The sequence below is a fragment of the Chiloscyllium punctatum genome, chromosome 5 (genome assembly GCF_047496795.1).
Source record: "Chiloscyllium punctatum isolate Juve2018m chromosome 5, sChiPun1.3, whole genome shotgun sequence".
Lineage (NCBI taxonomy): Eukaryota > Metazoa > Chordata > Chondrichthyes > Orectolobiformes > Hemiscylliidae > Chiloscyllium > Chiloscyllium punctatum.
The window spans coordinates 9873886-9887768 of record NC_092743.1 but is presented as its reverse complement, the minus strand read 5'-3'; the positions used below and the strand labels follow the sequence as shown (position 1 = coordinate 9887768).

The window sequence follows — 13883 nt, the reverse complement described above, 5'->3', positions numbered from 1 at the left end:
ATAAAAGATAGGATTTATGGACATTTAGAGAGGCAAAACTTGATCAGAGATAGTTAGCACGGTTTTGTGCGAGGAAAATTGTGTTTCACAAACTTGATTAAGTTTTTTTTAAGCAAGTTACCAAAGGGATTGATGAGGACAGAGCAATACTCACTGTTTATTTGGATTTTAGTAAAGCCTTTAAAAAGGTTCCACATGGTAGACCAATTTGTAAAGTTAGGTCACATGGGATTCAGGGTGAGCTTGCCAATTGGAGGCATAATTGGATTAATGGTAGGAGACAGAGTGTGATGATGGTGGGTTGCTTTTTGGACGAGAAGTCTGTGACCAGCGGTGTTCCACACGGATCGGTTCTATTTGTTTTGTCATTTATAGAAATGGTTTGAATGAGAATAAGGAAGGTATGGTTAGTAGGTTTGTGGACAACACCAAAATTGATGGCATCGTAAACAGTGAAGAAGGTTTTCTAAGATTACAATGAGATCTTGATCAAATAGGTCAATGGGCTGAAAAATGGCAGATGGAGTTCAATCTGGATAAATGAAAGCTACAGCAAGCAAGGGTAGGGTCTATACAATTAATGGTAGGGACTTGGGTCGTGCTTTTTAAATCTTTCTTCTTTTGCTTTAAAAATGCCCCGTAGTCTTTGAATTCTTTGAGAAGGTGACTAAGGAGGTGGACGAGGGTAAAGCGGTAGATGTGGTGTATATGGATTTTAGTAAGGCGTTTGATAAGGTTCCCCATGGTGGGCTACTGCAAAAAATACGGAGGTATGGCATTGAGGGTGAGTTGGAGGTTTGGATTAGGAATTGGCTGGCTGGAAGAAGACAGAGGGTAGTACTTGATGGTAAAGGTTCATCTTGGAGTGCAGTTACTAGCGGTGTTCCGCAAGGATCTGTTTTGGGACCATTGCTGTTTGTCAGTTTTATAAATGACCTGGAGGAGGGGCTAGAAGGTTGGGTGAGCAAGGTTGCGAATGATACGAAAGTCGGTGGAGTTGTTGACAGTGAGGAAGGATGTGGCAGGTTACAGCGGGATATAGATAAGCTGCAGAGCTGGGCAGAAAGATGGCAAATGGGGTTCAATGTAGGTAAGTGTGAAGTGATTCACTTTGGTAAGAGTAACAAGAAGATGGGGTACTGGGCTAATGGTCAGATACTTGGTAGTGTGGATGAGCAGAGGGATCTTGGTGTCCATGTACACAGATCTCTGAAAGTTGTCACCCAGGTAAATAGTGCTGTGAAGAAGGCATATGGCGTACTGGCTTTTATTGGTAGAGGAATTGAGTTCCGGAGTCCTGAGCTCATGTTGCAGTTGTAGAAGACTCTGGTGCAGCCGCATCTGGAGTATTGTATGCAGTTTTGGTCGCCATACTATAGGAAGGATGTGGAGGCACTGGAACGGGTGCAGAGGAGGTTTACCAGGATGTTGCCTGGTATGGTAGGAAGATCGTATGAGGAAAGGCTGAGGCACTTGGGGCTGTTTTCATTGGAGAAAAGAAGGTTTAGGGGTGACTTGATAGAGGTATACAAGATGATTAGGGGTTTAGATAGGGTTGACCATGAGAACCTTTTTCCACGTATGGAGTCAGCTATTATGAGGATGCATAGCTTTAAATTAAGGGGTGGTAGGTATAGGACAGATGTTAGGGGTAGATTCTTTACTCAGCGAGTCATGAGTTCATGGAATGCCCTGCCAGTAGCAGCGGTGGACTCTCCCTCTTTATGGGCATTTAAATGGGCATTGGATAGACATATGGAGGATAGTGGACTAGTTAGGTTAGGTGGGCTTGGATCGGCGCAACATCGAGGGCCAAAGGGCCTGTACTGCGCTGTATTTTTCTATATTCTATGTTCTATGTTCTATGTCTTTCAGCTTTTATTTTCTGCAATAAACTTTGATGTGGCACCTTATCAAGTGCCTTCTGGAAATCCAAGTATACTAGGTCTACAGGCTCCCCTTTATCGACCATCCATGTTACTCCTGCAAGGAATTTCTATAAATTGGTTAAAAATTATTTCTTTCTGAAACTCTGCTTACTTTTCCCAATTAACTTGATTTGGAGATGCTGGTGTTGGACTGGGGTGGACAAAGTTAAAAATCACACAACACCAGGTTACAGTCCAACAGGTCTAATTGGAAGCACTAGCTTTCGGAGCGACGCTCCTTCATCAGGTGATTGTGGAGGACACAACTGTAAGATACAGAATTTATAGCAAAAGTTTACAGTGTGATGTAGCTGAAATTATACATTGAAAAATACCTTGATTGTTTGTTGAGTCTTTCATCTGTTCGAATACCACAATAGTTTCACTTCTTTCATATGTAAATCACAAAACTTTTTTAAAAGTTACATTCTCAGGTTAACTGTAATAATTGGTGTTAGCCAGATAAGATGTTGAAGATGTTAGCCCCCTGTGTTCTCTGTCTGTGCCATAATGTTTAGACTGATTCGAATTGAAAAAGTGAGTTAACAGAGTCTTACGTGAATTCGTGCTGTTTTTGAGCAAAGTACAATGTAACTCTGCAAGTACACATTCACCCCACAATTGTATATGTATATGTGTGCATGTGGGTTTTTGTGTGTGCGTGCGTGTGTGTGTCTCTGTCTGGAGTGGGGGGTTGTGAGTGTGAGAGAGAGAGTATATGTGAGTGTAGAGTGTCTAAGTCTGTGAGGGTGTGTGTGTGTGTGTGTGTGTGTGTGTGTGTGTGTGTCTGGGCTGGGAGTTGAGAGTCTGTGAGAGAGCGTATATGTGTGTGAGTGTAGCGTGGTCTACATCTGTGAGAGGATGCATTGTGAGTGTGGGAGTGTGTGGGAGTGTCTGACGCACACGCGCGCATGTGTGTGTGTGTATTGTGCAATGGTGGTCACCTGTAGTGTGACATGAACCTAAGGTCCCAGTTGAGGCCCTCCCTATGGGTACCGAACGTAGCTATCAGACTCTGCTCGGCCACTTTTTGCTGCTGTCTGTCCCGAAGTCCATCTTGGAGGATGGTCACCCGAAGGTCTGAGGTCGAATGTCCTGGACCACTGAAGTGTTCCCCAACTGGGAGGGAACCCTCCTGTCTGTTGATTGTTGTGCGGTGCCCATTCATCCGTTGTCGTAGCCTTTGCTCGGTGTCCCCAATGTACCATGCCTCCGGCCATCCTTGCCTGCAACGTACAAGGTAGACAACATTGGCTGAGTCACATGAGTACCCAGGAGAAAGTGAGGACTGCAAGTGCTGGGGATCAGAGCTTAAAAATGTGTTGCTGGAAAAGCGCAGCAGGTCAGGCAGCATCAAATGAGAAGGAGAATCGACGTTTCGGGCATAAGCCCTTCTTCAGGATTCTCCTTCTCCTTTGATGCTGCCTGACCTGCTGCGCTTTTCCAGCAACACATTTTTAAGCTCACATGAGTACCTGCCATGTACATGGTGGGAAGTGTCCCCATGTGTAATGGTGGTACCCCACACACACATATACACTCTCTCTCATACTCACAACCCCCCCACCCCAGACAGACAGACACACACATACAAAAACCCACATGCACACATATACATATATAGTTGAGGGGTGAATTTGTACTTGCAGAGTTACATTGTACTTGGCTCAAAAACTGCATGAATTCATGTAAGACCCTATTAACTCACTTTTTAGATTAGAATCGGTCTAAACATTATGGTACAGACAGAGAACACTGGGCTAACACCTTCAATATCTTATCTGGCTAACACCAATTATTACAGTTAACCTGAGAATGTAACTTTTTTTAAAAAAGTGTTGTGGTTTACATATGAAAGAAATGAAACTATCATGGTATTCTAACAGATGAAAGACTCCACAAACAATCAAGGTATTTTTCAATGTATAATTTCAGTTACGTCACACTGTAAACATTTGCTATAAATTCTGTGTCTTGCAATTGTGTCCTCCACAATCACCTGATGAAGGAGCGACACTCTGAAAGCTAGTGCTTCCAATTAAACCTGTTGGACTATAACCTGGTGTTGTGGGATTTGTAACTAAATTAACTTCACTTTTTCCAGGTACACAGCTATAATCACTTTAATGATTGATTTTAACACCTTCTCCATGACAGAAACCAATCGAAGTGGCCTGTACTTTACTGTTCCAGACAGTGGTATTGTGGTCATGTAGTAATTAATAATCCCAAACCTTGGTCTCGTGTTCTGGGAGTGTGACTCCCAGCATGGCAGACAGTGAAAGTTGAATTCAGTAAACATCTGGAATTTTTAAAAAACTAGCCTAATCTAACGACTATCGATTGTCATAAAATCCCATCTGGTTCGCTAATGCCCTTTAGGGAATGAAATCTGCCATCTTTAACTGGTCTGGCCTACATGTGACTCCAGACCCACAGCATTGTGGTTGACTCTGGACAATGAGGGATAGGCACTAAATGCTGGCCTAGCCAGCAATGTATACATTCACAAACGATTGAAAATAGAATAAAACCCTAAGCCAGAATCTCTTGTCTTGCTGGACAGGCCCAGAAATGAAAAAAGCTTTCTTTAATCAAACTCATCATGTACCATGCCACAAGGTTTTCACTAAAGATTACAATTAAAGCCGCTTAGAAGTCTGCATAGTTTTTTTGTACAATAAATATGTCAATAAATTAATCAAACATCCTGCATTAGAGTAAGACAAGTGGAATAGGACATTGTTGTAGCACACCACTGCGCAGAGAGACCTGGGTGTCCTTGTGCATGAATCACTGAAGCTTGGTCTGCAGGTACAACAAGTAATTAGGAAGGCAAATGGAATTTTCTCCTTCATTGCTAAAGGGATTGCGTTTAAAAGCAGGGAGGTTATGCTGCAGCTGTATAGGGTGCTGGTGAAGCCAGACCTGGAGTGCTGCATGCAGTTTTGGTCTCCTTACTTGAGAAAGGATGTACTGACACTGGAGTGGATGCAGAGGAGGTTCACTAGGTTGATTCCGGAGTTGAGGGAGTTGTCTTATGAGGAGAAACTGAGTAGATTGGGATTATATTCATTGGAATTCAGAAGAATTTTGGGGGGGGGGCGTCATATAGAAACATATAAAATTATGAAGGGAGTAGGTAAAAAAAGAAGTAGAGAGGATGTTTCCACTGGCAGGTGAAGCTAGGACAAGGAGGCAGAGCCTCAAGATTAGAAGGAGCAGGTTTAGGACTGAATTAAGGAGGAACTTCTTCACCTTGAGGGTTGTGAATCTATGGAACTCACTGCCCAGTGAAGTAGTTGACATTACTTCAGTAAATGTTTTAAAGCTCAGATTTTTTGAACAATGAAGGAATTAAGGAGAGGACAGGTAAGTGGAGCTGAGTCCATGAAAAGATCAGCCATGATCTTATTGAATGACAGAGCAGGCTCAAAGGGCCAGATGGCCTGCTCCTGCTCCCTTTTCTTATGTTGTCATTTGGTTGTTCTTTGATTTAAACGGAGCCATCGGAAGCAGTGAATGTTTTTGAAGGACAGGTGAGAGGGGCCCAGAGTGGTCTGTGACTTGTAAGTGCATCTCTGTTCATTGTTTGCTGTTGGAGTAAGTTTGGAAAAGTACCATTGCATTTTAAAGCGTTTTACGTCAAATGGCTTTTAGTTTTTATTGGACTAATTTTTAATGGTGTATTTTCACATGACAAGAACTACTTTTGATTTATTGGTGTTTACGTTCTGAGCACCTTGATGTGTTTAATTGTTAGTAATCCCAAAACTCTTGTTTCTTTCACCACAGAAATATTCGCATATCCGTCTATTGTGTCAAGAGAGCCGAACACCCTATTACAAGAGCAAGTTGTGGTGGTGTGGAATCCTCCTGATGGGACTGGGTGAGCTGGGGAACTTTGCAGCCTATGGCTTTGCTCCAGCCACTCTGGTTGCTCCCCTGGGCTGTGTCTCTGTTATTGGTAAGGCTCTTCTGGAGGGGTGACCACTCACCACCTGAATCCCTCGAGATTTATATCCAAAGAATATATGCTGAACATAGAACCGCAGAATTGTTATGGTACAGGAGGAGGCCATTCTGCCCATCTGGTCTGCTCTGGCTTAATGTAGCCCCAATCTCTCGCCTTTTCTCAACAACCCTGCACATTGGCTGATTATTTAGATACAGACAATACTCTCTCAAATGAAACAAGAACTAAAACAAAGAACTGCGGATGCTGACTATCTGAAACCAACAGAAATTGTTGGAGAAACTCAGGGCTGGCAGCAACTGTGGAGAGAAAACAGAGTTGATATCTTGAGCCCAGTCTGAAGAAGGGTCACTGGACTCATAACACTAAGTCTGCCTTCTCTCTACAGATGCTGCCAGATCGGCTGGGTTTCTCCATCAATTTCTCTTTTAGTTTCAGACCTGCCTGAATGCCTCATTTGAGCCTGTCAGGCAAGGCACTCCAGACCCTAACCTTTTACTGTGTGAGAAAGCTTTTTGCTCATCTCACACTCACTTCTTTTGTAAAACACTTTAAAACGGTGCCCTCTGATCCTTTCTCCTTTGATTGGGAACAGTTTCTCTCAATTCACTCCGTCTTGACCCCCTATGATTTCGACAACCTCTATCAGATCTCCCCTTAGCCTTATCCTCTCCCAGAAAAACAGTGCCAACCTCCCCAATCTAGCATCTGAATTGAGGTTTCTCATTCCTGGAATCACCTCTTCTGCACTCTCTTCAATCTGTTCATATTCTTCCTGTCATGTGGTGCCCAGAATTGTGCACAATAATATAGTTGGGGTCTAACCAATGCCTTTTATAAGTTCATCACGACCTTCCTGCTGTTGGACTCTATGTCTCATTTATGAAGTCTAGAATACTCTGTGCTTCATTAACAGCTCTCTCTACCTCTGCTGCCACCATTAGTGGTGTGTAAATATCACCCAGGTCTCTCTCACTTCTGCATTCCCTTTAGAATAGGACTCTTTATTTTATATAATTTCTCCAATTTCTTTGTGCCAAAGTGTATCACCTCAACTTTCTTCATTGAACTCTATCTGCCACCTATTTGACGGCTCCATCCATATATCAATGTCATTTTGAAGTTCTACATTGCTGTCACAGTTTACAATTCCCACAAGTTTTGGTTTGTTGCTTGTAAACTTTGAAGTTGTCCCTTACCTATAAGAATTGAGATCATTAACAGAAGTAAGAAAATTTTCCTGGGGAACTGCACCACAAACCTCTGTCCGCCATTATTTTCCTCTTTCTCTTATCCTTCGACCAGGTTGCGGTGTTTTTTATATTCCATGAGCTGTAAATTTGCTCTCAAGTCAGAGTCATAGCATTGTACAGCCTTCAGTCCAACTCATCCATGCCAACCAGATATCCTAAATTAATTTATTCTCATTTGCCAGCACTTGGACCATATCCCTCTCACCCCTTCCTATTCATAAACCCGTCCAAATGCATTTTAAATGTTGTAGTTGTACCAGCCTCCACCACTTCCTCTGGCAGTGCGTTCCATTCATGTGCTGCCCTTTTTGCGAAAAAACTGCCCCTTGTGTTCCTTTTACATCGTTTCTCTCTCATAGTGAACCTATGTCCTTTAGTTTTGGTTTCCCCTACCGTGGGAGAAAGATCTTGTCTATTTACCCTATCCATGCTCCTCATGATTTTACAAACCTCTATTAAGCCACCCCTGATTCTCTGACCCTCCAGGGAAAGTAGCCCCAGTCTATTCAGCCTCTCCCTATAGCTCAAACCCTCCAACATCCTTGGAAATCTTTCCTGCACTCTCTCAAGTTTAACAACATCTTTCCCATAGCAGGGAGACCAGAACTGAACGCAACATCCCAAAGGTCAGTTCAAAGTAAAATACTGCAGATGCTGAAAATCTGAAATAAAATCAGAAAATGCTGGAGAAACTCAGCAAATCTGGCAACGTGTGGAGATCGAAACATTTGGACTTGAAATGTTTCTCACCTCATTAGTTTGTTGTATGGCACTCTAACACCTTTGGAAGTCCATGTATGCCACATCGACAGCATTACCCTCAGCAAACCTCTCTGTTACCTCTTTTGCAAACAAACACCGCCAAGTGAATTGGACATGATTTTCTCTTAACAAATCCATCCTGAATTTTCTGAATTAATGCAATTTTTTTCCATGTGACTATTAATTCTTTCCTGAGTAATTGGTTGTAGAATACCCACCACTCCTGTTAAGCTGGGCTGATCTTTATAACTTTCATTTTTAAAAATCTAGCATGATCGTAATTCTCCCGTCTTCTGCCACCACATCCAAGGAGGATTGAAGGATAATTGTCAAAGCTTCTGCAATTTCCTCTCACTCTCCCATATTCTTGGGTGCATCTCATCAGTAGCTTATCCAATACTTGCCACCTTGTCAATTTTAAACCCTTCTCGTGACAGAGTTTCCCCATGGCCTGGGGAGCATCTGCCTGGTAAATAATGAAAGATGCAAAGTATTCACCACAGGCCGTGTCTCTCACCTCGCCGTATAAATTCCTTTCCTAGATTCTAATTGGCTGTACTCCTTTTACCATTGTTTTGCTACTGATTTGCTTATAGAAGACTTTTGGAACTTCCTTTTGTTGTAGCTCTATATATTGTGAAGTAAGGGTATTTGGGAATGGGTATGGGCAATAAATGCTGCCTTCAAAGTGATGCTCAAGAGAATGAAGATTCCAGAGCAAGATATCACAGCAGGAAGGCACAAACCGTGGCGAGATGCAAACGATGTACTTCATGAGTGTGCAAGATATTTGGAACAAAGAGATGGGGAACCCCATAAAACTCAGGGCATTTGCAAATTGCAAACAAATCTCAACACCTAGTGTAACACAATTTGAAAATTCATTCATGGGATGTGTGTGGATCCACTGGCTGGATCAGCGTTTATTATCCATTCCCATTTATAATTCCCCTAGAGGGCAGTTAAGAGCCAAGTACGTTGCTGTGGATCTGGAGTCACATATAGGCCAGACCAGGCAAGGATGGCAGATTTCCATCCCTATAGGACTTTAGTGAACCAGGTAGGTTTTTAGGGATAATGGCCAGTGGTTTCATGGTCTTCATTAAACCCTTGTTTCCAGATTATTATTGAATTCAAATTTCATATGGTCATGGTGAAATTCAAACCCAGATGCCCAGAACATTACCTTGGTCTCTGAATTGATACTCCTGCAATAATCCAACTACACTATTGCCTCCCCATAAACCCTACTTATTTAGTGCATTTCAGACATTAAGACATGCACAGCACTCCAAGTGAGATCCCACCAAGGCTCGAATACATGTGTACAGTTCAATATCTGAAAAAACAAGATCTACAATGCTACAGGGAAACGGTGGGGGAAAGGGACAGAGTGAGTTGCTCTCTGAGTGAATGCAGCCACGATGGGCTGAATGGCCTCCTTCTCTATTGTACCTACTTTATAAATTGGGAAAAGTGGTGGTGTAGTGGTAATGTTACTGAGGGAGTAATCCAGGACCCCAAGCTAATATTCTGGAGACATGGATTTGAATCTTGCCATGGCAGATAGACCAAGACCCTGCCTGCTCTTTTGGGGCAGCTGTAGAATAGCCAGGCACTGTTGTGACGAAGAGCAGGTGATTATTCCTAGTGAGCTGGCAAACGTTTATCCCTTTTCCAGCCTTACTGAAACAGATTATCTGGTCATTGACACTTTGCTGTTTGTGAGAACTTGCTGTATATAAATTGGCTTCTGTGTTTCTGACATTGCAACACTGAAGACACCTCTAAAAATGGCTGCCAAACACTTTGAGACATCCGGTGGTTGTGAAGGTACTATTTAAATGCAAGACCCTTTTTTAAACATTGGTGCGATTTAGTCATCCCTTCTAGTGAATTCAATCTCAATCACATTTGAAACACTTTCTAAATCCTGCCTGTTAGTTTTTTGCGCAAAGTAAAAAGCCTAGATTGAGTGGTTAAGCTTCCAAAAACCTGCAAATCAACGAACAGAAAATCCCAAAGATCATGAATTGACCCTGGGGCATGGCTAATGGTGTGAGTGAGGCCCACTTTGAGGGTGCTTTTATTTTAAGTGAATAGAAAACATGGTGGAAACTTGAGGTGCTCTGAATGCAAGTTGTATTTAAATATCTGAACTCTTTCGCACCCAAAAGCAATGCAACACTTTTACAGTTGTATTATTTCAGTATGATTTAGGAAATTTAGTGTAATGGGAATGCATATGTTGGTGATATGATCTGCAACACTATGTCAGTAGTCATTTGTTACTGAGACCCTGACAGAATGGAACAACTTGTAGATCAGAGCTCCATGCCACAGGTCAGAATGTCTAATAGTGTGTAAATGAAAAGGTTTTGTTAGACATAACATCATAGAAACTAGGAGCTGGACTAGGCCATTCGGCCCTTGAAGCCTGCTCTACCATTCAATGTGATCATGGCAGACCATCAACGCATATTCCTGATTTCTCCCTATATCATTGATGCATTTAAAATCGTACGTTATCACTTGCTTTCTTGAACATATTCAGTGCCTTGGACTCTACTGTGTCCTGTGGTGGAGAATTCCATAGGTTCCCTCCCCTGTGTTTGAAGAAACATTTCCTCATCTCAGTGCTAAATGGTGTCCCCCATATTCCCCCAAGGCTGTGTCCCATGGTTCTAGACTCCCCACCCAGGGGAAACATCCTCCCTGCATCTAGTCTGTTCAGCCCTGCTAAAACTCATAGGAGGGCTGGTGTAGACTCAATGGGCCAAATGGCCTCTTTCTGCATGTAGGGATTCTATGATCAGTTCCTCATTCTTGTCTAGAAAATGGCACCTTCAACAGTGCAGCATCCCCTTGGTGCTGCACCGGATTTTATTTGTGCTTTAGTCCTGGCGAGGAACTTGAACCTTGAACTGAAAATAGCAAATGCTGAGATCACAGTGGGTCAGGCAGCATCCATGAGAGAGACCAAGCTAACGTTTCGAATCTAGATGATTCTTCACCAGAGCACTCTCTCCATGGATGCTGCCTGACAAACTGTGATCTCCAGCATTTGTTTTTTGTGGCACAGATTCCAGCATCTGCAGAAATTTGCTCCTACAATGAATTCTGAACTTTCAGAAGCAATAATGTTACCCACTGAGCAGCCGTTGGCTCCCATAACAGCTCTGACAATTTGAACATGAAAATTAGTTCCTTCTTTTTCAATGAGTTTTCGTCATTTTAATATCTGGTTGTGCTGAACTGGTAATTTGCCAGTTTTTTTTTTCTGGGAAGCCCGCTTTCAGCTGTTTAATGAAATTTCACCAACTTATCGCGTGTAAACAGAAGAAGGAAAATGTTTTAAAGCAAATGTTATAAAGAGGTTGAGATCTATCACACGACCTGATTGCATCAATTTGTGTCAGAATTTTGCTTTCAGCAATAAACAAACAGGTTTGAACATAACCTCCGAGGAAAAGAACACTTTTCATATTCATGCAATCTGCATTGGAATTGGCAATTATACCTGGAAAGCAGAAACTCTAGGCTGTAGTTAGAGGAGTTGGTTCATACTGCTAATGTCACTGGATGAGGAATAGAGAAGCACAGGCTAATATTCAGGGGTCATGGGTTCAAATCCCATCGCAGCAGTTGGTAGAATTTAAACTAATTTAAGAAATCTGAAATGTGAAGTTTCAATAATGGCGACAGTGAAAACGTGGCTGATTCGCATTAAAAACCAAGAGACTCGGATTATGGAAGGTTGACCAGACTGGTTCCTTCATCCTGATGAAGAGTTTATGCTCGAAACGTCGACTCTCCTGCTTCTCGGATGCTGCCTGACCAGCTGCGCTTTTCCAGCATCACTCTCTTCGACTCTGATCTCCAGCATCTGCAGTGTGCACTTTCTCCCAGACTGATTCCTGTAATGGCAGGACTAAGGTATGAAGAGAGACTGGATTGGTTCAAACTGTATTCACTGGAGTTTGGGAGAATGAGGGCCAGGGCGGAGTCTCATAAAAACCTATAAATTCTAAGCAGACTAGACACAATAAAAACAAGAAGGACGTTCCCGATGAGCAGGAGTCCAGAACCAGGGGCTCACAGTTTAAGGATATGGGGTGAGCCATTTCCGACTGAGATGAGGAGAAATATCTTCACCCAGAGAGTGGGGAGCATGTGGAATTCTCTGCCACAGAAGGTAGTTGAGGGCAAAACATTAAATATTTTCAAGAAGGAGTTAGATATAGTTCCTAGTGTGAAAGGGATCAAAAGGCATGGGGAGAAGGCGGAAACAGGGGATTGCATTGGGTGATCATGTAAAATGGCAGAAGGCTGAATGGGCAAAAGTGAGGACTGCAGATGCTGGAAACCAGAGTTTAGCTCAGAGTGGTGCTGGAAAAGCACAGCAGGTCAAGCACATCCGAGGAGCAAAAGCCCCTCATCAGGAATCAAAAAAAAGAAGGCTGAATGGCCTACTCCTGCTTCTATTTTCTATGTTTCTTATGTAGTCTGACCTACATGTGACTCCAGTCCCATAGCATTACGATTGACTCTGTACAGCCCTCTGAAATGGCTGTGGACTGACAGAACGTTTCAAAACTGTGACCTGAAACACTGGTTAGACATCTGACTAATGGATCTGGTGAAGGCGCAGGACCAGGGCACAGTGGATTCTGGGAAAGCTTTGGGCCACTGTTTTAACTGAATATAATAAAATCGCCATTTGTGTGTTTTTAAATAGCGTGGATCCAACAGATTGCCTGAAGTAAAGATTAACTTTTCTTGTTATTGAATTGTAGAGTTAATAAGCACAGCTCCGAATTAAATTAGAAAGTAGTTTGTTATGGATGTTGCTATGGTGACACTGCATTTGGGAGCTGAAGGCACAGTTTAAGTAGTGTCATTGCAGGCACGTTGCTCCCTAATCTATGTTGCTGGTTTTTATTTTGTCACCCTGCTGGGGTTTGTTTCAGTCATGGATTAACTCAAGCAAACAGCTTGTAAAGAGGCTGGAACAGCAGGACTGGATGTACTCAGAAAATTATCATTCATTCTCAGGATGCGGCTATTATTTACTGTCTACCGTGGTGTGACTGACTCAGACCCCTTTGGGGCAGCTAAGAGCTCACCACATTGGGAAGAAAAAATACTTTTATTGATGTTAAACCTTCAGGTGCCTCCCAAAGTAGATTTGAAATGGTTGTGAGACTGGGTCATATTTGGGCTAGACAGCAGGAAGAATGTTCCTAATAACCAGGAAGCCCAGAGCTAGGGGTCACAGTATAAGGATGTGGGGTAGTTCCATTGAGGTAATTCCATTCACCCAGAGAATGGGGAGCCTGTGGAATTCTCTACCACAGAAAGCAGTTAAGGACAAAACATTGAATGTGTTCAAGAAGGAGGTACAGTTCTTAGGGCTAAAGGGATTGAAGGGTATGGAGAAAACCACGGGAACAAAGAACTGTGGATGCTGGAGATTGAAAACAAAAAGAAAAATTGCAGGGGAAACTCAGGAGGTCTGCCACCATCTCTGGAGAGATCAACACAGTTTATTTTTTGAGACCAATGAGCTGTTCTGAGGAAGGGTCACTGGACTTGAAACGTTAACTTTGGCAGCATCTAGTAGAGAGAAAAACAAAGCTAACGTTTCAAGTTCAACCACCCTTTGTCAGAACAGGCCACTGTACCCGAAACATAAACCGTGTTGATCTTTCCACAGATGCTGCCAGATCTGCTGAGTTATTGAGTTGGATGATCAGCTGTGAATGGTGGAGCAGCCACGATGGGCCGAATGGCCCACTGCTCCCATTTTCTATGTTTCTGTGCTGGAATTGGTAAGGAGGCCTAGTTTCCTTCCCGAAAGGACGTTGGTTCACTAATGTATTTCTATGAAGGTCCAATTGTTTAGTTGTTACATTTACTGTTCACTATTGGGAAGATGTGAGGGACAGGTCTAATGACAACATT

At 42.7% G+C, this 13883-nt stretch overlaps 1 protein-coding gene across 2 annotated transcripts in view; it reads left to right on the top strand.

Annotated features, from left to right (window-relative positions):
• Nucleotides 1-13883, top strand: part of LOC140476878 (NIPA-like protein 2) — an 87570-nt gene that overhangs the window by 34052 nt on the left and 39635 nt on the right. Inside the window, exon 3 of one of the 2 annotated variants that reach the window (XM_072569756.1) lies at nt 5724-5817. In XM_072569756.1, coding sequence (XP_072425857.1) covers nt 5724-5817 — 94 coding nt within the window. Of the gene's footprint in view, nt 1-5723; nt 5896-13883 lie in introns of both variants that reach the window. The other variant, XM_072569755.1, reaches the window with a different exon arrangement.